Here is a 24,265-nt window from a genome sequence, read left to right as displayed (position 1 = left end):
TTCTCCTCTCTGCTTTTCAGACTAGATGTAACTGTGATAGGCAAAGGGAAAATATTGGCAAAGGGATGCAGTAGATCATTTCACTGATCCCAGCTTCTGATTTGCCTTGGAAAATCCTAGCAGTGTCCTCAACTTTGGTGGCCTGGCCAAGTCATTCCATTTTGGGGGACCTCTATTTCCTCATTTATAAAATGAGAAGTTTCTTTACCACAGGATTCCTCAGGTCTCTTCCAGTTCTAAAATTCTATGATCCTAAGTGAACTTTCTGGGACAGAAGCTCATTAATAATAGATTTGAATGTGTGGGTTTGAGGGGATAGAATAGAGGAGGATTTTAAGGAAAGAGGGACAGAATAATAGTTTGAGTGGAGCCAGTGTTGAATTACTATTTAGAGCTGGTGTCAGGTAAAGGCCTTTGGGGATATATAAATGGAGGACAGAAAATACTTCTCACCTTGACCAGACCAGAGTATTTTTTATGGGATCTCTCTGATCTGTGAGCAGTACTCTCTTTCTCTCTTTGTATATGCATGAATACATGCACATGTGGGCATGCATGTGTGTGTCCATGTGGGAAGTAGCCCCCTTGCACAGTGATTTAATCTGGCTTATCTCTTTTCTCATCTCAGAATTTTCTACAGAGCATTCACCTAGGCCACAGGAAGAGGACCACAGGGCAAACACAAATATTTGAATGGCCCAATGAGCAAGTTGTTCATCCATAAAATGAGATGTTTGGTCTCTGTAACCTCTGAAGTCCTCTCCCACTCTTAGCATTTTGTGGTTCTAGGTACTGAATCAAAAGTGGCTCTCCTCTTCCTGAATGCTCTGTCATTGGACCAGACATTTGTCTTCGTTTCTCTTCTCTGTTCATACCTGGCTGCTCAGTTCCTTTCTCTGGGCCCCCTTTGTTCCTTGATTCCTTCAAATCCTACTTGCTTTTAACTCCTTTGTACCCTCTATACTTTCTTACATTTTTCTGCAGCCCCCCTCCCTACCACATTATACCTGGTCTCCAGGTCTCCACCTCTATTTCTGCCCACTGCTATCTGCATCCTGGCTCTTAACTGAAGTTATTTCCCTGGGCTCCTCCGAGGGCCCCCCCGCCGGGATCCCCTATCACTGGTCCCTCTCACAGAAGCACACCTTTCTCCAAAGCCAAAGGATCAGGTATTCAGTGGCTCAGGTGACAAACCTGCTGTCAGGTTACAGATATTGTTCCCTGAAAGACCACACTACAGTGTCAGTGGCAACTCAGGCTGCCTGCAGTGCTCTGCCCTCACCTGGCTATTGCATACAAGGTGAGAATAACCAGAATTCACCTCTTACCAGTGCTCACCTGGAAACATGGCTCTGAGCCTCTGGGCCCTGCTGCTGCCGCTGTCCTGTGCAGGTGAGATGAACAGTGAGCAGGGCTGGGGATGAAGGGGATGGTTGCTGAAAAGAGACTTAAGAATGCAGAGATTAACCGGTTTCTATAAAAGATAAAGGAAAATGGTCAGAGACTGGAGCTAAGGGAGAAAATGAGGGTTAAGAAAGCAGGCCAAGACTTACTATAGTAAGTATTCAGTAGTATTCAGTAAAGGGACTCAGCTTGCCATCCCTGTCGCCTCATCTTTAGATCCAAGCTAGGACTGGGCTCTGGGCAGGACCGAATTGGGTTCTAGGCTCTTCCCCTTTAGTGACCTCTGGTTTCTCTTCTTTCAGTGATTCTGGTCCCTACTGGGATTCAGTCCCTGGACCCTGGTCTCTCCCTCCTGAAGTCATTGCTCTCCACAATGGACCAAGCTCCTCAGGGGTCCCTCAGCCGCTCACAGTTCTCTGCATTCCTGGCCAACATTTCTTCTTCCTTTGGGCCTGGGAGAATGGGGGAGGGACCTGTGGGGGAGCCCCCACCTCTCCAGCCCCCTGCCCTCCGGCTCCACGACTTCCTAGTGACACTGAGAGGCAGCCCAGACTGGGAGCCAATGCTAGGTCTACTAGGGGATGTGCTGGCACTGCTGGGACAGGAGCAGACCCCCCGGGACTTCCTGGGGCACCAGGCAGGTGTGCTGGGTGGACTCGCAGAGGTGTTGCTAGGAGCCTTAGTTCCTGTGGGGCCCCCAACCCCTACCCGGCCCCCATGCACCCGTGATGGGCCCTCTGACTGCGTTCTGGTGGCTGACTGGTTGCCTTCTCTGTTGCTCTTGTTAGAGGGTACACGATGGCAGGCCCTGGTACAGGTGCAGTCCAGTATGGACCCCACAAATGCCACAGGCCTCAATGGGAGGGAGCCAGCCCCCCACTTTTTACAGGGTCTGTTGGGTTTGCTCACCCCAGTAGGGGAGCCAGGCTCTGAGGAGGCTCTTTGGGGAGGTCTGCTGCGCACAGTGGGGGCCCCCCTCTACGCTGCCTTCCAGGAGGGGCTTCTCCGTGTCACTGACTCCCTACAGGATGAGGTCTTTTCCATTCTGGGGCAACCAGAGCCTGATGCCAATGGGCAGTGCCAGGGAGGTGAGTGCTGCTGGGTTCAGGACTGGGCTGTGGCAGGACAAAGAAGGGGGGAGATTGTGGTAGTCCTCTTCCTTACTCTTTTCCCTCCTAGGCAACCTTCAACAGCTGCTTTTATGGTAAGTAACTCTCTTACCAGGAGAGGAGTTCTGAGGGAGTGGGCCTGGAAAGTTGTCAGCCTGCAGAATGGAGGAGGAGACTGATGGGAGGGCATTGTTTAGTGGTTTTCGAGCATGACTGTCTGGGTTGGTGTCCTAGCTCTGTTTACCTAGCCAAGTGAGCTTGGGGTAGTTACATTCTCATTCTCATGCCTCAGTTTCCCTTCTTATAAAATATAGATAATATTAACAACCACAGAGTTGTTGAAAGGGATTGAATGGGTTGATGCTCTATGTGCAAGCCACTCAGAACTGTCTTGCACATAGTGCTTAATAATGTTACCTAATAAAGATGGGGTATGGAAAGAAAGGATAAGACTGGATTCCTCCATCTTTACTGTTTCAGTACAACAATGTCAGAGCACTGTTAGACTTATTCAGTTGCAGGGCAGATTTCCTGATGTGAGGTCAACCAAAAGTTGCATTTAAGCTACCTAAAAGTATATGAAGAAAGGAGAAAGAAGGGAGCCAGGTGGACAGAAGGGACTCCAGCTGGGCTGCTCCTAGATGATTTTGTGCCTTGGCAGGACAGATCTTTCTCCCGCTCCCACCATCCCAGTATTTAAACCAGTAACACCTATACTCCCAGGGACCTTTTGGAAAAGCCTATGCTTGCCATCCCCCCATGCAGGGCTCTGGGCCAGGGTCAGAATGTTCAACTAGAGGAAATGTAAACTGACCAGGTGATGCCTGCTCCTCCCTCTACACCCAGGGGCATCCGGCACAACCTTTCCTGGGATGTCCAGGCGCTGGGCTTTCTGTCTGGATTGCCACCCCCACCCCCCGCCCTCCTCCACTGTCTGAGCACAGGTGTGCCTCTGCCCAGGGCTTCCCAGCTCTCAGCCCACATCAGCCCTCGCCAACAGCGAGCCATCTCTGTGGAGGCCCTCTGCGAGAACCACTCAGGTCCAGCACCACCCTACAGCATTTCCAACTTCTCCATCCACTTGCTCTGCCAGCACGCCAAGCCTGCCACCCCGCAGCCCCCTCCCAGCACCATTGCCATCTGCCAGACAGCTGTGTGGTATGCAGTCTCATGGGCACCAGGTGCCCAAGGCTGGCTACAGGCCTGCCATGACCAGTTTCCTGATCAGTTCCTGGAGGCAATATGTAGCAACCTCTCCTTTTCAGCCTTGTCTGGCCCCAATCGCCGTCTGGTAAAGCGGCTCTGTGCTGGTCTTCTCCCACCCCCCACCAGCTGTCCTGAAGGACTGCCTTCTGTTCCCCTCACCCCAGAGATCTTCTGGGGCTGCTTCTTGGAGAATGAGACCCTGTGGGCTGAGCGGCTGTGTGGAGAGGCGGGTCTGCAGGCTGTGCCCCCCAGCAATCAGGCTTGGGTTCAGCATGTGTGCCAGGGCCCTACCCCAGATGCCACTGCCTTCCCACCCTGCCACATTGGACCTTGTGGGGAACGCTGCCCAGATGGGGGCAGCTTCCTGATGATGGTCTGTGCCAATGATACCATGTATGAAGCGCTTGTGCCCTTCTGGCCTTGGCTAGCAGGCCAGTGCAGGATAAGTCGTGGGGGCAACGATACTTGCTTCCTAGAGGGGCTACTGGGCCCTCTTCTGCCCTCTCTGCCACCACTGGGACCATCCCCACTGTGTCTGGCCCCAGCCCCCTTCCTGCTTGGCATGCTATCCCAGTTGCCACGTTGTCAGTCCTCTGTACCAGCCCTTGCCCACTCCACACGCCTACACTATCTCCTGCGCCTGCTGACCTTTCTTCTGGGTCCAGGGGCTGGGGGGACTGAGGCCCAGGGGATGCTGGGTCAGGCCCTGATGCTCTCCAGTCTCCCAGACAACTGCTCCTTCTGGGATGCCTTCCGCCCAGAGGGCCGGCGCAGTGTGCTGCGGACAGTTGGGGAGTACCTGGAACAGGAGGAGCAGCGGACCCCGCTGGGCTTTGAACCCACTGCCAGCCCCAGCTCGGGTATAAACAAGATGGAGCTGCTGTCCTGCTTCAGTGTGAGTAATCTGCCAAGGTTAAAGCCCCTGGAACAGAGGGAAGGGCCTCCAAACAAATTCTCTAATACTGAGAGGTAGTAGTATAGTATAGTGGTTTAAGCACACAGCTCTGGAGTCAGGCCTGAGTTCACATCTTAGTTCTGTGATCAGCCTTGGACAAGTTATTTAACCTCTCTGAGCAACATTTTTTTCACTTATAAATGAGGGAGAGTAACAGTGCCACTTTTTTAGGGTACCTGTAAGGATTACATAAGATTATACATGCTGTGGGCTTATGTATATAGCATGACACATAAACGTGCACTAAACGTTATCTCATTATTCTTTCTAACTCTTTGACTCTCCCCCTTTCTGCTCCAGAAAGGAAAGGTATCAAGTTGGAGGGACCTGACTCTGTCCCTAGAGAGTGAGAAGGCTGGCAAATATAGGAAGATAAGACAGAAATGAGAATAGTTCAGGGCAACTACAAATCAGAAGACTTGAGTTCTGGGTTCAACTATGTCACACATTAGTGTGGTAGTAGGAAAATAATTTAACTCAGATTTTCTGGGCTTCTGTTTCTTCTCTGTAGAGTGAAGGGGCTAGAATATATAAATACCATAATTCATTCATTGGTTGCCCCGTTATATGTAAGGCACTTTGCTAGGTTATGTAGCATATGTAAAGATTCCTTACTCCATGTTAGGGCCCACCTTTCTCAAGTCCTGTGTCCAGTGAAATGGGATTATACAGATTCATAGTTTTGGTTTGGATCTACAAGTATTTATTGAGCCAACAATGGACCTAGCATGGAAAAGGGTACAGGAGAAGTTTGAGACATCATCCTGGTTTAATGGAGTTTAGTATCTGATGAGACACACATACTAGCTTCAGATGAAGGACAAGCATCTAGCAAGTGGACTTGGAGTGCCTGGGGAACCTTCAGGAGGACAGAGGAGACAGCTCTTGGTATCTTGTCTGTCTCCCCATCAGCCTGTGCTATGGGATCTGCTCCAGAGGGAGAAGAGTGTTTGGGCCCTGAAGATTCTAGTGCAGGTAACAGATGGAGGGGTACATGGATGGAATGGGTAACAACTGTGGCACGAGGTCTCTGCCCAGTGAGGCCATGCCCACTTTAACCTCCTACTCCCAGGCATACCTGCACATGCCACCAGAAAATCTCCAGCAGCTGGTGCTTTCAGCAGAGAGGGAGGCTGCTCAGGGCTTCCTGACGCTCATGCACCGTTCCTGGGCTCAGCTTCAGGTGGGTATAGAGGGCAGGTGGGGGGGCGGGGAGGATGGAGGGAGACATCTGGGAATCAAGAGCACCTGGAACCTGGTGTGCAGAGGGCTTGCCCAGTGGAAGGAGAAGCTCAAAAGGAGATGGCGATAATACTGAGCATCTCTAGAGCCAGCATCCATTCCTATGCCCTCACAGGTGCCACCATCTGAGGAGGAAGCCCTGGGTCGCCTGACAGCCTTGTTGCTCCAGCAGTACCCGCGCCTCACCTCCCAGCTCTTCATTGACCTGTCACCGCTCATCCCCTTCTTGGCTGTCTCTGACCTGATGCGCTTCCCACCATCCTTGTTGGCCAATGACAGTGTGTAAGGACCCCACACCACTCCTCCTGATCCTGTCAGGGTCAGCCAACCCCATCAGCCTATAGCAGCCCCTTCTTGAAATCCTCTCTGTTAAAATTAGGGAGAGTCTCCTTCTTGTCCATGACAGTAGGGCTTCAGAGTGTGAGGGGGACAACAGGGGCCAAAGGTTAATACCCATTGCTCTCCCCAGACTGGCCGCCATCCGAGATTACAGCCCAGGAATGAGGCCTGAACAGAAGGAAGCTCTTGCAAAGCGACTGCTGGCCCCTGACCTGTTTGGGGAAGTGCCCGCCTGGTCCCAGGAGCTACTGTGGGCAGTGTTGCCCCTGCTCCCCCACCTCCCTCTGGAGAACTTTCTGCAGCTCAGCCCTCACCAGGTATGACATGATTTTCTTGACTAGCCCATCTTCTCCTAGGTGGGACAGGAGTCAGTAGTATGTCTCCTGGTGAGCTTCTCCCCACAAGTGTCCCACAGTGATCCAACATGAGCTGACCCTCCTCACCTCAGATCCAGGCCCTGGAGGATAGTTGGCCAGCAGCAGGTCTTGGGCCAGGGCATGCCCGGCATGTGCTACGAAGCCTGGTGAACCAGAGTGTCCAGGACGGAGAAGAGCAGGTGCGCAGGTGAGCAGTTGTGGGATCAGTGATCAAAGCCAAATTGGGAGAGAGGCTAGTGCAGCTGCCATGGTGGGTTGGGGGCCTAGGAAGGAAGGGTCAAAAAGGTAGGCAGCGACCGCAGGAAGTATAGGAGTCCAGGACAGAGGCCTATCTATGGTACCCATATTTCCTAGTTTAGCAGAGTGCCTACTCCATATACCTACACGATCCCTACCTTAGTGCCAGCTTCAGTGACCACATGAAGGCCAGCTTCATGCCCTTCTCAGGCTGGGGTCCCTCGCCTGTTTCCTGAGCCCTGAGGAGCTGCAGAGCCTGGTACCCTTGAGTGATCCACTGGGGCCAGTAGAACGGGGGCTGCTGGAATGTGCGGCCAACGGGACCCTCAGCCCACAAGGACGGGTGAGCCCCTTGGCACAGGCCTACAAGAGTCCAGGCTTTCCTTGGGTCTGTGTGGATGACATGCTCAGTCATCTCAACCAAGCTTGAGCACAACAGTGCCAGCCCTCCCCTGACCTCTACTATCTCTGTTCTTTATTTCGTGGTCATCCTTATCTGTTACCACCTCTTCCTGACCCAATGCCGTTTGGTCTATGACACCCCAAACATACCCTTTGACATCTTAAACCCTATCTGTTGGTGTCCCATCTTTGGTTCTAAGCCCTAGCCCAGGCCCTGGGAAATCCAGATGTGGGATTAGAGAGGAAGTTTAAGGTTCACTTGTCTTTTCTCCCTAGTCCCAAACCTTCTTTGGTTACAGGTGGCATATGAACTTCTGGGGGTATTGCGCTCATCTGGAGGAGCTGTGCTGAGCCCCCGGGAGCTGCGGGTCTGGGCCCCTCTCTTCCCTCAGCTGGGCCTCCGCTTCCTGCAGGAGCTCTCAGAGCCCCAGCTTAGAGCCATGCTTCCTGCCCTGCAGGGCACCAGTGTCACACCAGCCCAGGTGGGCCTGTCTCACTCTCTAACATCCACCTTTCAACCCCAGGAACCCCACTCAAGGGAATGACATTCAGGGATACCACCAGCTTCTCTGGAGCCTCCTTTTTCTCTGTCCCAAGGAGGACTCCCTCATCCCCCTTCTTCAGATCAAGAAGAGCCCAGAGCCAGGCTAGTCACTGGGGGTGGTATCAAGGAAACTAGAAGTTTTAAAGGGTAGGTCCTAGGGACCTGCATAAAACCTGGCTACCAGGACTTGAGAGCTGTTGTTTCATCCCATCCCACCTTAGGCTGTCTTACTGCTTGGACGGCTCCTCCCTAGGCGTGATGTGAGTAGCAACAACTTCTCAATGTCCCTCAGAGGTCCCTGTCCCCCTTTCCTTGGCTCTCACATCTGCCCCTTCTTCCCTCTCAGTTCCTCAGACCTGCTGCCTTGCTGTACTGTGATTGTTGTCTTCCCAACCACCCTGCTTCTCTTCTTCAGGACTCTTGTCTCTCTTGCTCCCCAGCTGTCCCTGGAGGAACTCTGCTCCTTGCACCCTCTGCTGCCAGGCCTCAGCTCCCAGACACTCCAGGCCATCCCTAGGCGAGTTCTGGTTGGGGCCTGTTCCTGCCTGGCCCCTGAACTGTCACGCCTCTCAGCTTGCCAGACTGCAGCATTGCTGCAGACCTTTCGGGTATGAGAGTAGCAGGGAGGATGAGACATTCAGGGATGTGGGCTCTGGTTAAGAGGAGGGCATCTTCCCTGTGGCCAGGGAAGGCCTCCCATACCTCCCCACTTCCTTACACACACACACACACACACACACACACACACACACACACACACACTGCTGATTCTCATGCAGGTGAAAGACGGCGTTAAAAACATAGGTACAACAGGTGCCAGTGCAGCTGTGTGTATCCCTGGTCAGGTACGTGTGGGATCTCCCAACTAAGCTCCTCTCCATGTCCCCGGGTAGTTTCATATGACTGGTGCTGCCTCCTATACTCTCCCTGCAGTGGCCCTGAGCATCCAGGTTGACTCTGTTTCCACCAAGACATTAGCAGCTCTCCCCAGTTCCAGTTACATGACAGCATGACCCACACTGTCCTATAATGTCAAAACCAGAAGGGTCTGAGAAATCTTCCAGGCCAACGAGCCTGCTTTCAGATAAAGAGAGCAAAGCTCAGAGTCTAAGGGAGATCAGTTCATCAGGTGCCTGAATAGCAGCAATACTTGACCACATCCACCTTCATTGTGAGGGCTCTCTGGTGTGTGTTGCTATAGTGGCACATGCCATCCACCCTTACCCTAGCTTTGGTCCCCTCCCACCCCCATGATGCCCCTCTTACCTATCATTACTCTGCTACACACATCCCCACCAGCAGCCCATCCCCACCACCTGGCCAGACTGCCTGCTTCCCCTGCTCCCACTAAAGCTGCTACAGCTGGACTCTGCAGCTCTTCTGGCTAACCGAAGGCGCTACCGGGAGCTGCCCTGGTCTGAGCAGCAGGTAATTCTCCTCACTTACTCCAGAACTATCCTCTATGTTCCACCTCTTTTACCTGTCAGCCCTAGATTGGTCACGTTATCCCCAGCACCCTTTATAATGTGACTTGCTTTGCTTTATTCCTTCTCCCTCCCCCTTATTTCTCCCCCCGCCCTCCATCTCCAAGAGAGGAGTGTACATTTGGGAGAGTAGGAGGCTGGTGGATCCACAGGGTGGGGAGGGAGGGCTAGGTCCAAAGCATCTTAGGTCCTTGGGCAATATCTCTGCTGGGGGGCTGCTCCTCTTTCTTTCTCTTGTAGGCTCAGTTTCTCTGGAAGAAGATGCAGGTGCCCACCAACCTGACACTCAGGAATCTGCAGTGAGTAACTTGTGTTGAGCAGAGTTTAATTCAACTAACACTTTTTGAGACTTGCCATGTGCCAGGCCCCATATGATATGCAATGGGACATGTGAGGATGGATGATGCATAGTCCCAGTGTGTGGGCCTTCTCTTGGCTCCTCCTCCCTTAATTCTCTTGCCTTCCCATAGCACCACACCTATCCTGACTAGTTTAAGGGACTCAGAACACCTGGATTCAGGTCCCAGCCCTGAAACCTATTCATGGCCTTGAGCAAGTCATTTAATCCTCTAAGCTTCAGTTTTTTTCTTCTGTGGAACGAGAATTACAATAGTACCTACCTCATAGGATGTGGTTGTGAAGATTACATGAGGTAAGGCATATAAAGTACTTAATATAGTTCCTGGCCCAGTGAAATCTCCCAATAGATATTTGCTGTTGTTAGTTTAATCCAAGGTGACCTCAGAGCTACTGGCCATGCAGCAATAAACAGGAACAAGTAAGTATCACTTTCCTTTCACCCACAATAAAGGAATCATGGGCTTCAGAATCTAAAGATATAGCTCTACGCTCAGTTTACCACATTTTTAATAGAATGATGTTCGCAACATCCCTTGACGTCTGTGAATGTTTATTTTCCTCTCTGATAAACAGTGATGATGTTGTGGTTTTCTATGGAAAGCCATTTCTCAAACTATAAATTACCATAAATGAATTCTGTACTTGTGTTGAGAGAATCAGTATCAAGGAGCAGACAGACCACAGCATGTGTTGAATGAGCATCTACCCACTCACACACCTACAGGGCTCTGGGCACCATGGCAGGGGGCATGTCGTGTGAGTTTCTGCAGCAGATCAACTCAATGGCAAACTTCCTTGAAGTAGTGCACATGATCTATCAGCTGCCCACTGGAGTTCGAGGGAGTCTGGTGAGAGGGGTGCTTAAACATTAGTGGAGCAGGGAGGCAGGGATCCTGGGTACCGAATCCAGCCCCTATGCTTAGCTCTATCCTGACCTGTTTCCCCATCTTATCCTACAGAGAGCCTGTATCTGGGTGGAGCTACAGCGGAGGATGACAATGCCAGAGCCAGAGCTGGCAACCATGGGGCCAGAACTGAGTGGGCTAGACACCAGGCTACTCTTGGATTTACCGTAAGTGCTACAACTGGAGACACTGGATCCCTAGACGTCTCAACCTGGGGTAGAAGGTCTGCCCTTAGGAAATGCCTTAAGGTGGCAGTTTTCTGTCTGGTGGTTCTCTGCCATCAGTTATAGCCCAAAGCAGAGGATTCTACTCAAAGTTGCTCTATGTTTTGACTGGCTCCCAGAACATGACCCCAACATAGGACAGCTACTGGTGGGCAACACTATGATGTGGGCTGCCAAACAACCATAGTATAACCGAGGCCACATTAATAGAGATAGAATATCTGAACTGAGGGAGTCAATGGTCCAACTCACCCTAGAAGATTATAGTCTGCTTAAGCCACCATGTTGTCAGTGTGTTCAGTGGAGTACAGAAAGAGCGTGTATGAAACATGATAAATGCCTTTAAATACTCCTAAGGCTATCAAATAGAAAATAAATTAGCATGTTTCTGAATGGCTCCATTGGGCATCACAATGACCAGTGAGTAAAAATCAGATTTGAAAAATACAAGGAAAACTGATGTAGCAAATTCCCAACATCAGAGCTATTCAAGCCTGGGCCGAATGGTCTCATTGCAGGAATGTTGTAGAGCACATTTAAGTATGGATAAGGGTTGTGGGGAGAGAAAATTCATGAATGTAAGGGTCCTCTTAACACAGAGACTCTAGGAGTTTTATGAGTATCTCTCTCCCAGGCTTCCTTTCTCATTTTGCCCCCATCCCTACCCCATTGCCATCTGAACTGTAAGTTAGAGTAGGAAAAGGCTAGTATTAGTCTTCCTAGGGAAGAGGTGATGGTAAAGCAGTTGATTCCATCCTTATATTTTTATAGGCCTTTCCACAGATTTTGGCTTTTGTGCTATGCAGCCTAGTTCCAGTTCCAGAATTGGCAGCCCTAGATAGAATACACTTCTGAAACCTGGACAAAAGGGCTTTTAAAAAAGCCATTGAAATCTATTTAAATTTATTGGTTCTTGGAGATAATTTAGAATCCCAAGGACCTAGATAAGTTTCTAGACCATGAGTTGGAAAACCTGAGTTCCCCATCTATGAAAGAGGAATAAGAAAAATACCTGTCTTACCCCAAAGTTTTGTCATAAGGTTCAAATAAGAGAATACTATAAAAGGGCTTGGTAAATTGTGCACCACTATGCAAATGAGAGAGGACTTCCCCACAAAAAGTAGAGGAAGGGTGACCCTGTGGAAAAAAAGACTTGGGAGTAAGATCCCACCATCTCTGTGAGCTGGTTTTCTAATCTATAACATGGGGTGGGGGGGGGGATTTTTTTTAAGTTTATTTTTATTTGTTTTGAGAGAGAGATAGAGAGCAAGTGGGGGAGGGGAAGAGAGAGAGGGAGACAGAATCCCAAGCAGGCTCCACACTGTTAGCATAGAGCCTAATGAGGGGCTTGAACTCATAGACCATGAGATCATGACGTGAGCTGAATTCAAGAGTCAGACGCTTAACCAACTGAACCACCCAGCTGCCCCAAATGGGGAGAAATTTTAAAGATATTTAATATTTGGGACTTTTGATTACATTAGATAAGGTAGGGTCATTTGTCATTTCTCCTGAGGAAGACTAGAAATATGGCACTCCTTTTGTTCTCTCCTTTTAAACACTATGAAGGGAATTGCATCTGGGGCAGTTTAATATCAGATCCTGTCCAGGGCCATAGGGTTTGGTCTGATGTCACCTCTTGTCTGGGCAATGTGGCATTCTGTTATCCCTTCTCAACAGGACTCATTTCTGAATGCCCCTGTTGTCAAATTGCTATAGGGTCCGGTTGATGGATAGACTGTCCAATGAATCTATTATGTTGGTGGTGGGGCTGGTACGAGGAGCTCCAGAGCAGCTGCTGGCACTGACCCCACTCCACCGGGTGGCCCTGGCAGAAAGGGCACTACAAAACTTGGTAAGAGTCCAACCTACCAGACTCGGAACTGCTGCCTGGACAATTTTTACCTCTCAGACAATGCTCTCTATCTTCTAGTCCTAGCCCCACACTTTTGTTGCCAAAAAGGTTCTTGTCCAGAAGGCCCTAGCCCCTAGATCTATCTCTAGGTTCCATCCCAACCTATCTCTAGGTTCATATTTTTTGTCCACATTCCTTAGAGTCCAAGAAATCCCTTGGATTGCAACTCCTAGCCTTTCTGCCTGTTCCTATCTGGGCTCATTATTTAAGAAAGTAAACAATGGCAGTGAACATCGTAGGGTCTTGAGTTGGGAGCTGGAGGGAGGGAAAAATCAAAGGTTTTGGTGTCTTGATCAAAGAATCTGGTCCTCTGAGTCAGAGATGCATTGTCCCAAGGCCTGATGCCCCCTCCAGGCTCCAAAGGAGACAAGAGTCTCAAGGGAAGTGCTGGAGACATTGGGCCCCTTGGTTGGATTCCTGGGGATAGAGAGTACACGACGGATCCCCCTACCGATCCTGCTGGGCCAACTCAATCAGCTGCAGGGCTTCTGCCTAGGAGAGCCATTTGCCACAGAGCTGGGATGGCTCTTGTCACAGGAGCCTGCTCTTGGGTATGAACCTTCGGGAATTTCTAATTCTGATTCATCCTATACCCACCCTCTTAACCACCATCATCAGTGGCAGATCATTGAATAAATATACACAAGGTCCCTTGGAGCCCTGAGTCCCCATGTCCTCTTTTCCCCTTCCTTTCCCTCACAGTTGTCTCAGCATCCCAGCCCCTGATCTTCTTCCTGTCCCCCAGGAAGCCAGAGTTGTGGAGCCAGGGTGAAGTAGAGCAAGCTGGACGCCTAGTACTCACTCTGTCTACTGAAGCTATTTCCTTGATCCCCAGGGTGAGGTGAAGGAACAAGGGAGGGAGTAAGAGCAGAGAGGGGACTGGTGAGCTGGCTTTGGGGAGCTAAGGGCAAGGAGACTGAGGGCAAGGGATGTGAAGCCTGAATCTGGGGGAAACTGCTAAAAAGAGATAGGACTTTAAAATTATAGCTGCAGCAGCTGGCCCTGACCTGCCCAGGTCTCCCCACCCTCCATCTACCGTCTCACACAGGAGGCCTTGGGCCAAGAGACTCTGGAGCGGCTCCTAGAGAAGCAGCAGAGTTGGGAGCAGAGCAGAGTTGGACAGCTATGTGGAAGACCACAGCTTGCTTCCAAGAAAGCTGCCTTGGTAGCTGGGGTTGTACGGCCCACTGCAGAAGATCTCCCAGGTGAAACTACCCAAATATTCATGTCTATCAGGGTGTATAGGAAAGAGTATCCAGAAATGTAGACAGAAGTCGGGGCTCTAGGTATGCTGTGCCCTTTGAGCAGATTTGCACACTTTCTGCTCTCTGGGCTTGGGTTTTCTCATCTATAAACCACAGTGGTTAGAGGGATAATTTTCAAGGTCTTTTCTGGTTCTAGGGTTCTATAGCTCTGGAAATTTATAACCCATTACATTATTAGCCCAGGACTTACCTTTTCCTGTTCTCTTATCCATATTAGCAGCTGACCCACTCTAAGCTTGGCTCTATGCTAGAGTATGGAGCTGTCTGCTGGGAAGATGCTTAGGATGTAGGAGGGAGATGATAGTGAGACCTGAGTTCTGATCTAGACCTGCCATTAAATCCCTAGGCAACCCCTTCAGCCTTCCATTTATACAATGAGGGACTTATCCTCTTTAGTCACTTGTTCTAATATCCCTTGAGTCCTATAATTCTCATACTATAGTAATCCTTTGGCCCATACTGTCTATGTTACCCTATCCTCCAAAGGTTGGAGGGGTCATTCCACCTATAGATATTTCTGTGATCATAGTTTAATTCTACACTGACTCCCTGTGCCTGCCTTCCCCCTTCAGAACCTGTGCCAAATTGTGCAGATATACGAGGGACATTCCCAGCAGCCTGGTCAGCAACCCAGATTGCAGGGATGGAGCTCTCAGACTTTGAGGACTGCCTGGAATTATTCGCAGGAGACCGAGGACTTGGGCCTGAGGAACTACGGGCAGCTATGGGCAAGGCAAAACAGGTTAGGGATGGAGGGGCCAACATGAGGAAGCTGGTTAGGTGTGGTATGAGACACAAGGGAGTGGATAGCTGGGGAAAAGTGGAGGAAATAGGAGATGAAAGAATGAGAGTGGATCCTGAGTAGGAAGTCAGAGAGGATGAATATGGAGAAAAGGAAGCTAGTGCAATGGGTAGAGGGAAGAAGGCAGTGGTTCCCAAACTTTAGGGTGTCTCAAAATTATCCAGGGAGCAGGTTTTTAAAATGCTGGTGCCAGGGTCCTATGCTAGACTCACTGAAGAATCTTTTTTTGGGAGAAGAATCTTCTGAGGGCTCTGGGGGATCAGCATTTCAACAGGTACTCCCAGTGATTCTGGTGCACATAAGGTTTAGAATCCATGGACTACGATCTGTTATTCTTCTATACTGAGACTCTGGCATCTTTCAGTAACACCTTAGTCAGAACCTTAATCCAACCCTCTCATTTTACAGTTGAGGAAACTAAAGACCTAAACTAAACTAAACTAAACAGTTGAGGAAACTAAAGAGAGGCAAGTGATTTGCCTAGAGTTCACAGCTAAGGTCAGAGGCACGACTAAGACCAAGCATTCTGACTCCTAGTCCAGTGCTTTTCCACTCACATTGTTCCTCTTTCTCCTAGTTGTGGGGTCCTCCCCGGGGATTCCGTCCTGAGCAGATCCTGCAGCTAGGTCGGCTCTTAATAGGTTTAGGAGAGCGGGAACTACAGGAGCTGATCCTAGTGGACTGGGGAGTGCTGAGCACCCTGGGGCAGATAGATGGCTGGAGCTCCATCCAGGTAACACCTTCCCTTTTCCTACCTTCCAAACTTCTGTCCCACAGATCTAGGCCTTTAGGTCACCTAGCACCTAAAGAATTTTTTTTGTTACCCTGCTTGGCCATTCTATTAAAATAGAATACCCCCTACTTGTGGCCTTAGGAACTCTGTGATTTATTCACTTTGAGGTCTGGACACATAAAACTCCCTCCTGACTGTCTTCCCTGAGGCCTTCTCTTTTTTGGATCCTCAATCTTCCTCATGGCTATTGGATCATCAGTTCTTAATAATACAAGTATATAATCCAGTAGCACTTGTCTCTTCCCCAACCATGAATTCATCCATGAATTCCTTGTGATTTATCTCCTTATTCTGTGCCCTCCATCTCCATCCCAGCTCCGGGTTGTGGTCTCCAGTTTCTTGCGGCAGAGTGGCCGGCATGTGAGCCACCTGGACTTCCTTCATCTGACTGCACTGGGTTATACACTCTGTGGACTTCGGCCAGAGGAGCTACAGCATATCAGCAGTTGGGAATTTAGGTCATCTGTGGAGGGGATGTGTGGGTGGTGGTGCTCATGTAAAGGTGGACTCACTGGGGATGGAAGACTCATGGTGGAGTGGTCCCATGGAGGAAGGGACCTCACCTGAAGCCATCTATACTCCCATCTCATAACCATGGGCCCTATCACTGTGGCTGAATATATTTTCTTTCTTTCCACTCTTCCACAGCCAAGCGGCTCTCTTCCTGGGCAATCTGCATCTCCAGTGTTCTGAGGAGCAACTGGAAGTTCTGGCCCAGCTCCTTGTGCTGCCCGGTGGTTTTGGTCCAGTCAGTAACTGGGGGCCTGAGATCTTCACTGAAATCGGCACAATAGCAGGTAGGGAGGCTGGGCCACTGCTGGTGCTAGCTGTTAGAGGTTGGTTTCCCTACCATGGATGGACTGGGTGGAGGACTGATCTGGAATTAAGGTGGGAGTCTGAGAAGGCATTTAGGTAAGAGGTTGGAGATGTGTTGGGAAAGGTGTATGGTCGGGTATTTGGGGAGAGGTTAGAGAAGTCTATAGTCTATAGGTTTGAAGAGAAGGGGGAAGGCCAGTATAAGACAATGTTTGGATGCCCATCCCACTTGCTTCAACAGCAGGGATCCCAGACCTGGCTCTTTCAGCACTGCTGCAGGAACAGATCCAGGGCCTTACCCCTCTTGCTATTTCTGTCATCCCTGCTCCTAAATTTGCTGTAAGTATTCAAGAACTGGGGTCTGAGGTGACCACACAGAGCCAGGGCCCAAAGGGGGCTATATTGGATGTACTAATTTCTGCTCCCACCCCCAGGTGGTGTTCAGTCCCACCCAGCTATCTAGTCTCACGAGTGTTCAGGCTGTGGCTGTCACTCCTGAACAAATGGCCTTTCTGAGTCCTGAGCAGCGACGAGCAGTTGCATGGGCCCAGCATGAGGGGAAGGACAGCCCAGAACAGCAGGGTGAGTTCCCAAATGCACAGCTTGCCCCACTAACTCCTGACCCAGAATCTGACCCCAAACTTGATGCTATCTGGTTCATAGAACCCATTCAGGGAGACCCCTGAAGCAAAGGGGTCTAGGCAGTTTCCATGTATCAGTGGTTCTTGGGGAACAGAGTTTTGATATTCCTTCCATTCTCTGTCTCATTATAGGTCGAAGCACAGCCTGGGGCCTTCAGGACTGGTCACAACCCTCCTGGGCCATGGCATTGACCATCTGCTTCCTTGGCAACCTGCTTTGAACCTGTCTCCACAGTTAAAGAGAAAGATTGTTGGGAAAGAAACTTTAATAAAGTGCAAATGGAAATGAATTCTAATTATCCTCAGGAAGCCGATGAGGAATATGGGTAAAATGCTAATGCTTTCCACCCACCTGAGAATCAGTGTTCCTGGCATGCCATATCTGGAGTCTTCTTTCCATCATAAATAACCCCACTGCTTCTTTTCCTTTCCTGAAAGCTAGTCCCTCCTCATCCCAACCATTAGAAATAACACAGACAGCTAGAGCATAGCAAGGAGTCTTTACTAGGACAGAAGGGAGTTGGAGGGGCATCCAGGGCAAGTAGAATGGGCCACATTAGAATGGGCAGAAGTCCTGGGGATCTTGAGTCATCTCCTGAGGATGGGGAATTAATGCTTATTGTGGATGAGAGGTGGAGGGATGCGGATATCCTGGCCTCTCTCCAGACGCCGTTCACAATCAATCAAATAGTTTACTCCATCGATGACCAGCTGCACCAGCTCCACCTGAAGGACACTAATCCTTGATCTCTGCTTCCCACCCTTGAGTTTCCTTCTTGAACACTGATTTACCTTCTCTAGGAACTCATTTCCAATTGTCTCCCCACTCAACCTGAATTTCATTTCAGATTCTATTACATTCCTGGGGCCCACTCACTGTCATATCTCCACCCCCACAGACCTATACCTCTCCTCACTGTAATCCCTAAGGATCTCACCTCTGACTTGCCCAGTCGGTCCAAATTAGAGATGTCAAAGACGCTGCCTGTGGCAGCTGTGTCCACTCCACCGGTGCCACGCTTTTGGAGTCTTAAGTTCTCCAGGATCTTTGGGAAGCGGCTATCCTAGAGGAGAGAAGATAGGGATTGGGGGCCGGGCCATTAGGGGCAGAGACTGGTCCTATTTGAGACTGGTCCCTTTCCCCTGATACTCTACCCACAATGTGTCTGACTCCTTTCCAAAATGCCCATACCCTCCCATCCACACATGACCACCTTCCTTATTCATACCCCTCTCTAACCCCACAACTCATTTACTTTGCTTAGCAGGGGCAGTTTGATGTGTACTCCTGCCCGAAGTCCAGTGCCCAGGTTAGATGGACAGGTCAAGATGTATCCCAAACGCTCATTCCACATGAACTCCCAGCCACGCTCCTGGATCAGCCGTTCCACCTGAGTCCACAAAGGCTCTGTTAGTGAAAAGTCAGGGATATTTGAGCCCTCACTTAGCCAGACCTACAAGAACTCTAGAAATATGTCTAGAATGAGGAATTTGGACTGTGAAAGAATGACACTGCTGTTTGTGTGTGTGTGTGTGGGAGAGGTTGGGTGGGGAATGGTTTGTTATTATCATGTGTACAAGATAATTTTGATATTGCAAGCCCATAATGGTGAGATTACAGAAAAATATCTTGTGTGTGGAAGAAGAGACACTTGAGAGAATAAGGCACTAAGGATGATCTAGGGAAATGAGTGGAGGTGGTAAACTGAACTGAGAAAGGAATGATTATTCAATGAGCTCAGCATGCATGGATTATCTTTGCTTTGCTAATGAGCCTAGAGTTTGGAAGGGTTCTTTCACACATAAAATGAGGGTGTAGGCTTTGCAACAGGAAGAGGCAAGAAAGCCTTCTGTTAGCTGTGGAAAGAGCACATGTGAGAAGGCAGAGAGAAAGGTGAAAACAGTCCAGAAGAGCCGGACTCATAGTTATGTGTATACGTGAGGGGGTGGGGAAGGGAGTGTGGGTAGAGTGTTTTGTTTCACTAGAGCTTCCTAATGATGGAAATGACTATTAGAGTTCAAGAGACAGGGGATGTGCCAGAGGATGGATGCGAAGACTACCTCATATGAGTAAAGAGAACCCTGTTTATAGTTCAGAGAAAAAAAAAAAAAACACGGCATAGGGGGTCATCTTACATGCTGAACAAGGGGAAACCTTTCCATCTAGAAAAATAATAGGAGCTAACACTTACTGAACATTTATTATGCACCAGGTATTTTACATACATTATCTCATTTAATCCCCAACAACCTAAAATGTAGGAAGCCGTATTATCCCAATTTTACAGATGAGAAACCTGAGGCATATCATTTGAAAAGTACTTCCCTACCCACTTACCATCAGAATATGTTATCTGTTATTAGCCAAAAACAATAAAAACTTCCCAGCTAGAATCTAAAAAAAGAGAAGCTGTCTGTCTTTCCAAGTCCAAAATACAACTGTATATATGAGAACATACAATAAAAACTGGGTTTATGGGGATTTCTAACCTAGAATAGAATATGGAGTCCTAATCCATATATGATTGAGGATTCAGTACAGCCACACATTCTGGGACTTAAGCCATTCCATCTTCCATTTCCCCTAGTCTCCCTCCTGCTCTCAGCTTAAAACCTAGACATGATACTTCAGTGAGAATGACAGAATACCTTGGTTCAGAACTGGATGGTTACACTGGAATCATGAACACACCAATCTTTCACTTCCTACGTTGATCCAGGCTCAAACTTTTCCTTATCTGCACACTCCACACACCTCAGGCATTGACACACCAGCTCAATTATTCCATCTTTGTCTTATCCGACAACTACTTTATTTACTACCTTAGATTCAGGACATTCTTTCTCTTTCTATTCTTAGGTGACCATATATCCTGGGTTTCTCTGGACAGTCCTGATATATTGTCCTGGACTGACTGCTGGTGATCCCTTTTGCTATCAAAAGTATCATGGGTTGATTGATAAATTATACGGTCTAGTCCTTGGCTTTTCCTTATGTCCTCCCACCTAGTTCCCTTATACATTCTTCTCCAACCTCTTTGAGGCCTCGACAGAATCTTTCAAACACTTTCTTCATGTTGCCACCCTTCTCCATGGAGATGACCCGTGTATGATCCTCTTCATTCACCCAGATCAAGAAGCTCTTCTCATTGTTGTGCCTGAGAGCAGTAAAGACGGAAAGACAGGGATCAAGAGACAGGGCGAGAACTGGGAGAGATATAGGAATAAAAGACATTTACAGATCATGGGGGAAAAAGAGGTAAGGTAAGCCTCATACCAGATTCCACGAGCATCTGGCCAGTCTCGAGCCATTCCTGCCGCAGTCAGCAGTGGGGACACGGGCTTATCAAATAGGAAGTGGTCCTGAGGGGAGTAAAAGGACTTGAGTTAAGAATCTTCACAGTAGCTCCTGGGCCTCTATCTCATCTGACCCACCCTCCCCTCTGACTCTTCTTTCCATTTGCTTCCTCAACCCAGCTTCCTCTCAAGGCCCCTCACATCAATAAGCTGCTGCTGTTCAGCCTCTGTCATCTCACTGAGCCGATAGTAACGTCCAGCGAGGTCACCCTTCAGGCCACTCAGTGCATCCACTACAACACGTTCCACCTCACGTCGCTCTGCCCGAGTACAGGCTGGAGGAAGGCTGAGTCCCCGGATACTTCGGCCAGTTCTGACTCTTGAGGACAATACATACCTCTCATCAAAGTAGCCAGAACGGATCTAGGGAATAAGAGAAATTAATATAACTCACAGAAACACAGGGGTGGGAACAGAGAGCCTTGGGGAAGGAGAGACCTTAAAGACTGTAGGGGTCCTCACTACATGCATTGGAAGGAGAAGTTCATTGGGCAAGCACTCCAACAGAAGAGGGCATTATGAATCCTCCCTCAAACTGCCCACTTTGGGGTACAGTCATTCTCACCCACCCTCTCCTCTCCTCTCCCTTCCATATCTGCAGCTCCTTAAGATACAATTCTTCCCCCAAAGAATCTAACCAAAGAAACCAAAACTAAAAGCTCAGCAGTATAATGACTCTGAGTCAGGAATAATTAAGGTGAAAGGATTGGAGAAACAGAATGCTATATATAAGGCAATGCAAATCAGAAGCAGAATATCTGTCCTACCTTGCTGGCATCCAGATCAGTGGTATGTTTCATTGTTCGAGGGTCATATCCATTGTGTCGCTCTTGTATCACAGGATCAAACAGCTCAGCAAATACCTGATGGGGAATTAAGAGGGAGAGGGTGGTTAAGGAGAGAGAATCCCTTTCCAGGCCTTAGTTGTGGATTGATTTCACTGGGTCAGAAAACATGAGTATGGAAGGTCCAGCCTTAAGGGAAAGTGAAGGGTCTTTAGGGGGAAGGAGCTGGGATTACTGGGAAGATGAGTTGGGTCACCAGGGAAACTCTGGGGGCCCCCTACCTCATAGGTCTCCTCATCTCCAGCTACCATGCCCACAGTCTTGATGAAGGGGTGGCCGGGGTTGTCCACGCCAGTCTGGATACACTGATCTAGCGTCCAACCAGTGGGTGTGGTCTTGTCGCAGAGCCGGGCATAGACTGCTGGGGTCAGGTGACTGGCCATGCAGTTGTTGTGCTTTCGGAGGTCTGGGTACTCAGCGCTAGGGAGGGGGTACCCAGTAACCATGGAGGAGAGCACAGGGGGCCTAGACCCAGTGCAGTCAGCTGGGAGCTATCCAGTTAGCCATGTCTGCCTTTGCTCCTTGGGAGGAGGGGAGATTAGGGGGAGGCTAAACCTTACTTAGTAATCTCTTTAGGGACTTTCAGGGTCTATTCTTTCCCAACAGGTCTAGTTTCCTCTGGCTGACGGGCACAATTTCCCCAGATTTGCTCAGTTATTTCCTACCATTAGCACAACATTAGGGATGGGGGAGGGGAAGACTAAGGAGGGGAATTCAGGAAATGGGTGGGGGGTGGACAGCAGGAAACGAGATGGAGGAGAGCGAAAAGGATAGTTCCTGGTTTCTCAGTTAGGGCTTTGGGCAGAGTGGGTGCAGCCAGAACTCACAGGGCCAGAGCGGGTCTTGGGGGCGGGGACTGCGGGTTACAGGTCTCCAGAAATGCGTTAGCCTTATGGGTTTGGCTTCCATTCCCAACCCACTGTGGTCTCCAGATTGTACAGCACTCCACTCCAGAGCCTTCGTGATTATAACCCTTCTCTTTTGCCCAGGTCGTCATCTCCATCCCCATCTTCGTTCCCGTCACCACCTCCCCCCACCCCCCCACCCCTGTGCCTCAGACACTGATACCTCGGGGGATACAGCCTCCGTCGTTCACTGGCGGCCCTTATAGGTTCCGGGCGGAGCAGAAACCCAGCGGCTAGTGACCCAGCTCCAGCCAAAGCCAGGAGCCTGAGCCCCGGGCGGGCGGACAGCAGACGAGAGAAGGGACCAGCCATGGCTTGAGGGTCCGGCTGTGGAATCCCGGGGTGGGAGCTGGCGCAGGGCAGGAACAGGGAGGGAGGATGCAACCAGAAGGACTGAGGACTGGAACTGGGTGCGAGGCTGGAGCCGAAATGGGGGCCGGAGTGGAAGCTGGATCAGGAGAGGAAGACGGTAGCAACCAGACTGCAGGAGAGGCGCAATGAGGTAGCGGCTGGCTGGCGGAGGAGGGAGGTCCCAGCCGCAGTCTCCAGGGGTGGAGCTCACTCAGGCCCCGCCTTTCCGCCTGCCACCGCGCTAGGTATGCGGGGGCAGAGGTGGGAAGCACCGCCAGGTAGGTTAGGGGACCCGAGCTTCGCAACCTTTGGCCGGGGATGCCGGCCCACCTGGGTTGAGGTCGCCCAGATTTCAGCACCACGTAGAGGACAGCACCCGACGGGACCCGCAAAGCCTAACACCCTTCCCCCAAGCCTCTCGGTTTAATCGGAAACCCGATTCGTCACTCTGTGTGGGTGTGAAAGGGTGACATTGCCCAACCTCTCTCTAGTTTTCGGCCTTCCCCAGCAACCTCTCCATATTCCCAGGGGAGGCGGCAGCGGGAGAAACCGTGGCATAAATACAGATAACAGAGAAAGAAATGGAGAAATCACAGAGGCATACACTGGAAATGACACCCGGTGGCTCAAGGTCACCTTTGCTTTAGAACCAGGAAGAGGACCAAGGTGCCCTCCGGCCACACCTGTGCTATTCTTACAAGGTAGTGGAAGGATTCCCTGAGACCAACCAGGGGAACATTAACTCTTATCCCATTTATGCTGTGTTCCCTGCTCCCGATCGGCTCCCACATAGCCCTGCTATGTCCTGCCCCCGCTTCTCATGATCCCCAACTTTTTTCACCTCCACCCTCCTCCCCATTTTCTACTTCACCTTTGATCTTTTACTTCCTCGTGTTTTATCCAGGTTCAGGACTGTTTTCTGCTCACAGGACTCCCTCTGAGTATTCTCTGCAAGCTTGCCTACCTGTTGGTTGTACTGGGTGTAGACCTGCGATTGGGCAGGGAATTGTTAGTTTCCTCTTCCTCCTCTCCCTTCTCTCCCCTCTTTGTAGTTTCCAGTTCCTGGGCTGGAGGGGAGTGTAAGGTGAGGTGAAGGGTGTGGTAAGATGACAGCAGGTAGGAACAGAACAGGCAGGCACAGGTTTCCAACCACCACAAGTGTTTCCTCTCTTGGCTCCCTAATGCTGTTTATTACAGAGTGTAAAGGGGAGTGGTGTTCAAGGCCAGGGAATCTGTACATTCCTACTGGTCTTCTGTCCTTTATCCTCCCAAGATATGTATTCAGATTTGAGAGGGTGTGTTCCCACAGCTCAAAGTGTGACTTAGGTGTGACTTGACCTTTGTCCTGGCAGTAAAGAGAATGAATGCTAGAGCCAAAATAGACATGCGGAGGCTTCATATGGAAAGTCATTTAAGCTTGGGTACACATGGTGGTGTTAGTCCCTTTTCTGAGCCATCTTGGTGATAGTAAGATACTTGGAAATGTTATTTGAGAAAGAGAAATTCCCTTCATATTGTCCTCCGGCCCCACTGATGAGATACCATTCTACTCCTATACTCTCGTTCTCTTCATTACTCTCAGGCTTCCTTTGTGTTCCTTTTCCTCCCTTCTTCATTTGTATCCTTAGAAGCTATCCACCTCTCTTCTGTGTCCATCACTTAATTCCTTCTTCTGGCAAGAGAGCAATTATCAGAGAATTGATAGAATTCTGTACTTAGAGTCACTTTTGGAGAGATGGAAAATGTTACCTGTGTTGTGGGGGCTCATTGTCTAGGTTAAGGAGTAG

The 24,265-nt window shown here is 49.8% G+C and overlaps 2 protein-coding genes across 10 annotated transcripts; one reads left to right on the top strand and one right to left on the bottom strand.

The window, feature by feature from the left end:
• Window positions 1–405: 405 nt before the first annotated feature.
• On the top strand, window positions 406–17,308 carry STRC (stereocilin). Of its 8 annotated transcripts, none has more exons than XM_040492506.1 (29): window positions 406–1,392; window positions 1,707–2,492; window positions 2,584–2,608; window positions 3,360–4,614; window positions 5,587–5,649; window positions 5,747–5,857; window positions 6,032–6,198; window positions 6,386–6,572; window positions 6,704–6,819; window positions 7,080–7,212; window positions 7,571–7,753; window positions 8,037–8,075; window positions 8,256–8,423; window positions 8,595–8,660; window positions 9,118–9,243; window positions 9,540–9,598; window positions 10,384–10,507; window positions 10,619–10,731; window positions 12,508–12,643; window positions 13,058–13,254; window positions 13,449–13,539; window positions 13,752–13,908; window positions 14,541–14,710; window positions 15,348–15,503; window positions 15,879–16,021; window positions 16,212–16,360; window positions 16,621–16,718; window positions 16,814–16,961; window positions 17,153–17,308. In XM_040492506.1, the coding sequence occupies exons 1-29, from the start codon at window positions 1,347–1,349 to the stop codon at window positions 17,239–17,241; spliced, it is 5,301 nt and encodes a 1,766-aa protein (XP_040348440.1). In that variant the 5' UTR covers window positions 406–1,346; the 3' UTR covers window positions 17,242–17,308. The 8 variants fall into 8 exon arrangements, with proteins under 8 accessions (XP_040348440.1, XP_040348439.1, XP_040348442.1 ...); XM_040492505.1 differs by having other exon boundaries at window positions 9,115–9,243; XM_040492508.1 differs by lacking the exon at window positions 8,256–8,423.
• Window positions 17,309–17,501: 193 nt separating this feature from the next.
• On the bottom strand, window positions 17,502–23,573 carry LOC121041603 (creatine kinase U-type, mitochondrial). Of its 2 annotated transcripts, none has more exons than XM_040492514.1 (10): window positions 23,443–23,573; window positions 22,291–22,575; window positions 21,444–21,642; window positions 21,145–21,240; window positions 20,519–20,740; window positions 20,298–20,383; window positions 20,055–20,178; window positions 18,277–18,411; window positions 17,959–18,084; window positions 17,502–17,746 (listed from the first exon to the last, which is right to left on the bottom strand). In XM_040492514.1, the coding sequence occupies exons 2-10, from the start codon at window positions 22,437–22,439 to the stop codon at window positions 17,630–17,632; spliced, it is 1,254 nt and encodes a 417-aa protein (XP_040348448.1). In that variant the 5' UTR covers window positions 22,440–22,575; window positions 23,443–23,573; the 3' UTR covers window positions 17,502–17,629. The 2 variants fall into 2 exon arrangements, with proteins under 2 accessions (XP_040348448.1, XP_040348447.1); XM_040492513.1 differs by having other exon boundaries at window positions 23,350–23,482.
• Window positions 23,574–24,265: the final 692 nt, after the last annotated feature.

The sequence above is a fragment of the Herpailurus yagouaroundi genome, unplaced genomic scaffold (genome assembly GCF_014898765.1).
Source record: "Herpailurus yagouaroundi ecotype Mexico unplaced genomic scaffold, PumYag 184, whole genome shotgun sequence".
Taxonomy (NCBI): Eukaryota; Metazoa; Chordata; class Mammalia; order Carnivora; family Felidae; genus Herpailurus; species Herpailurus yagouaroundi.
This window is presented reverse-complemented; position numbering and strand designations above follow the sequence as displayed.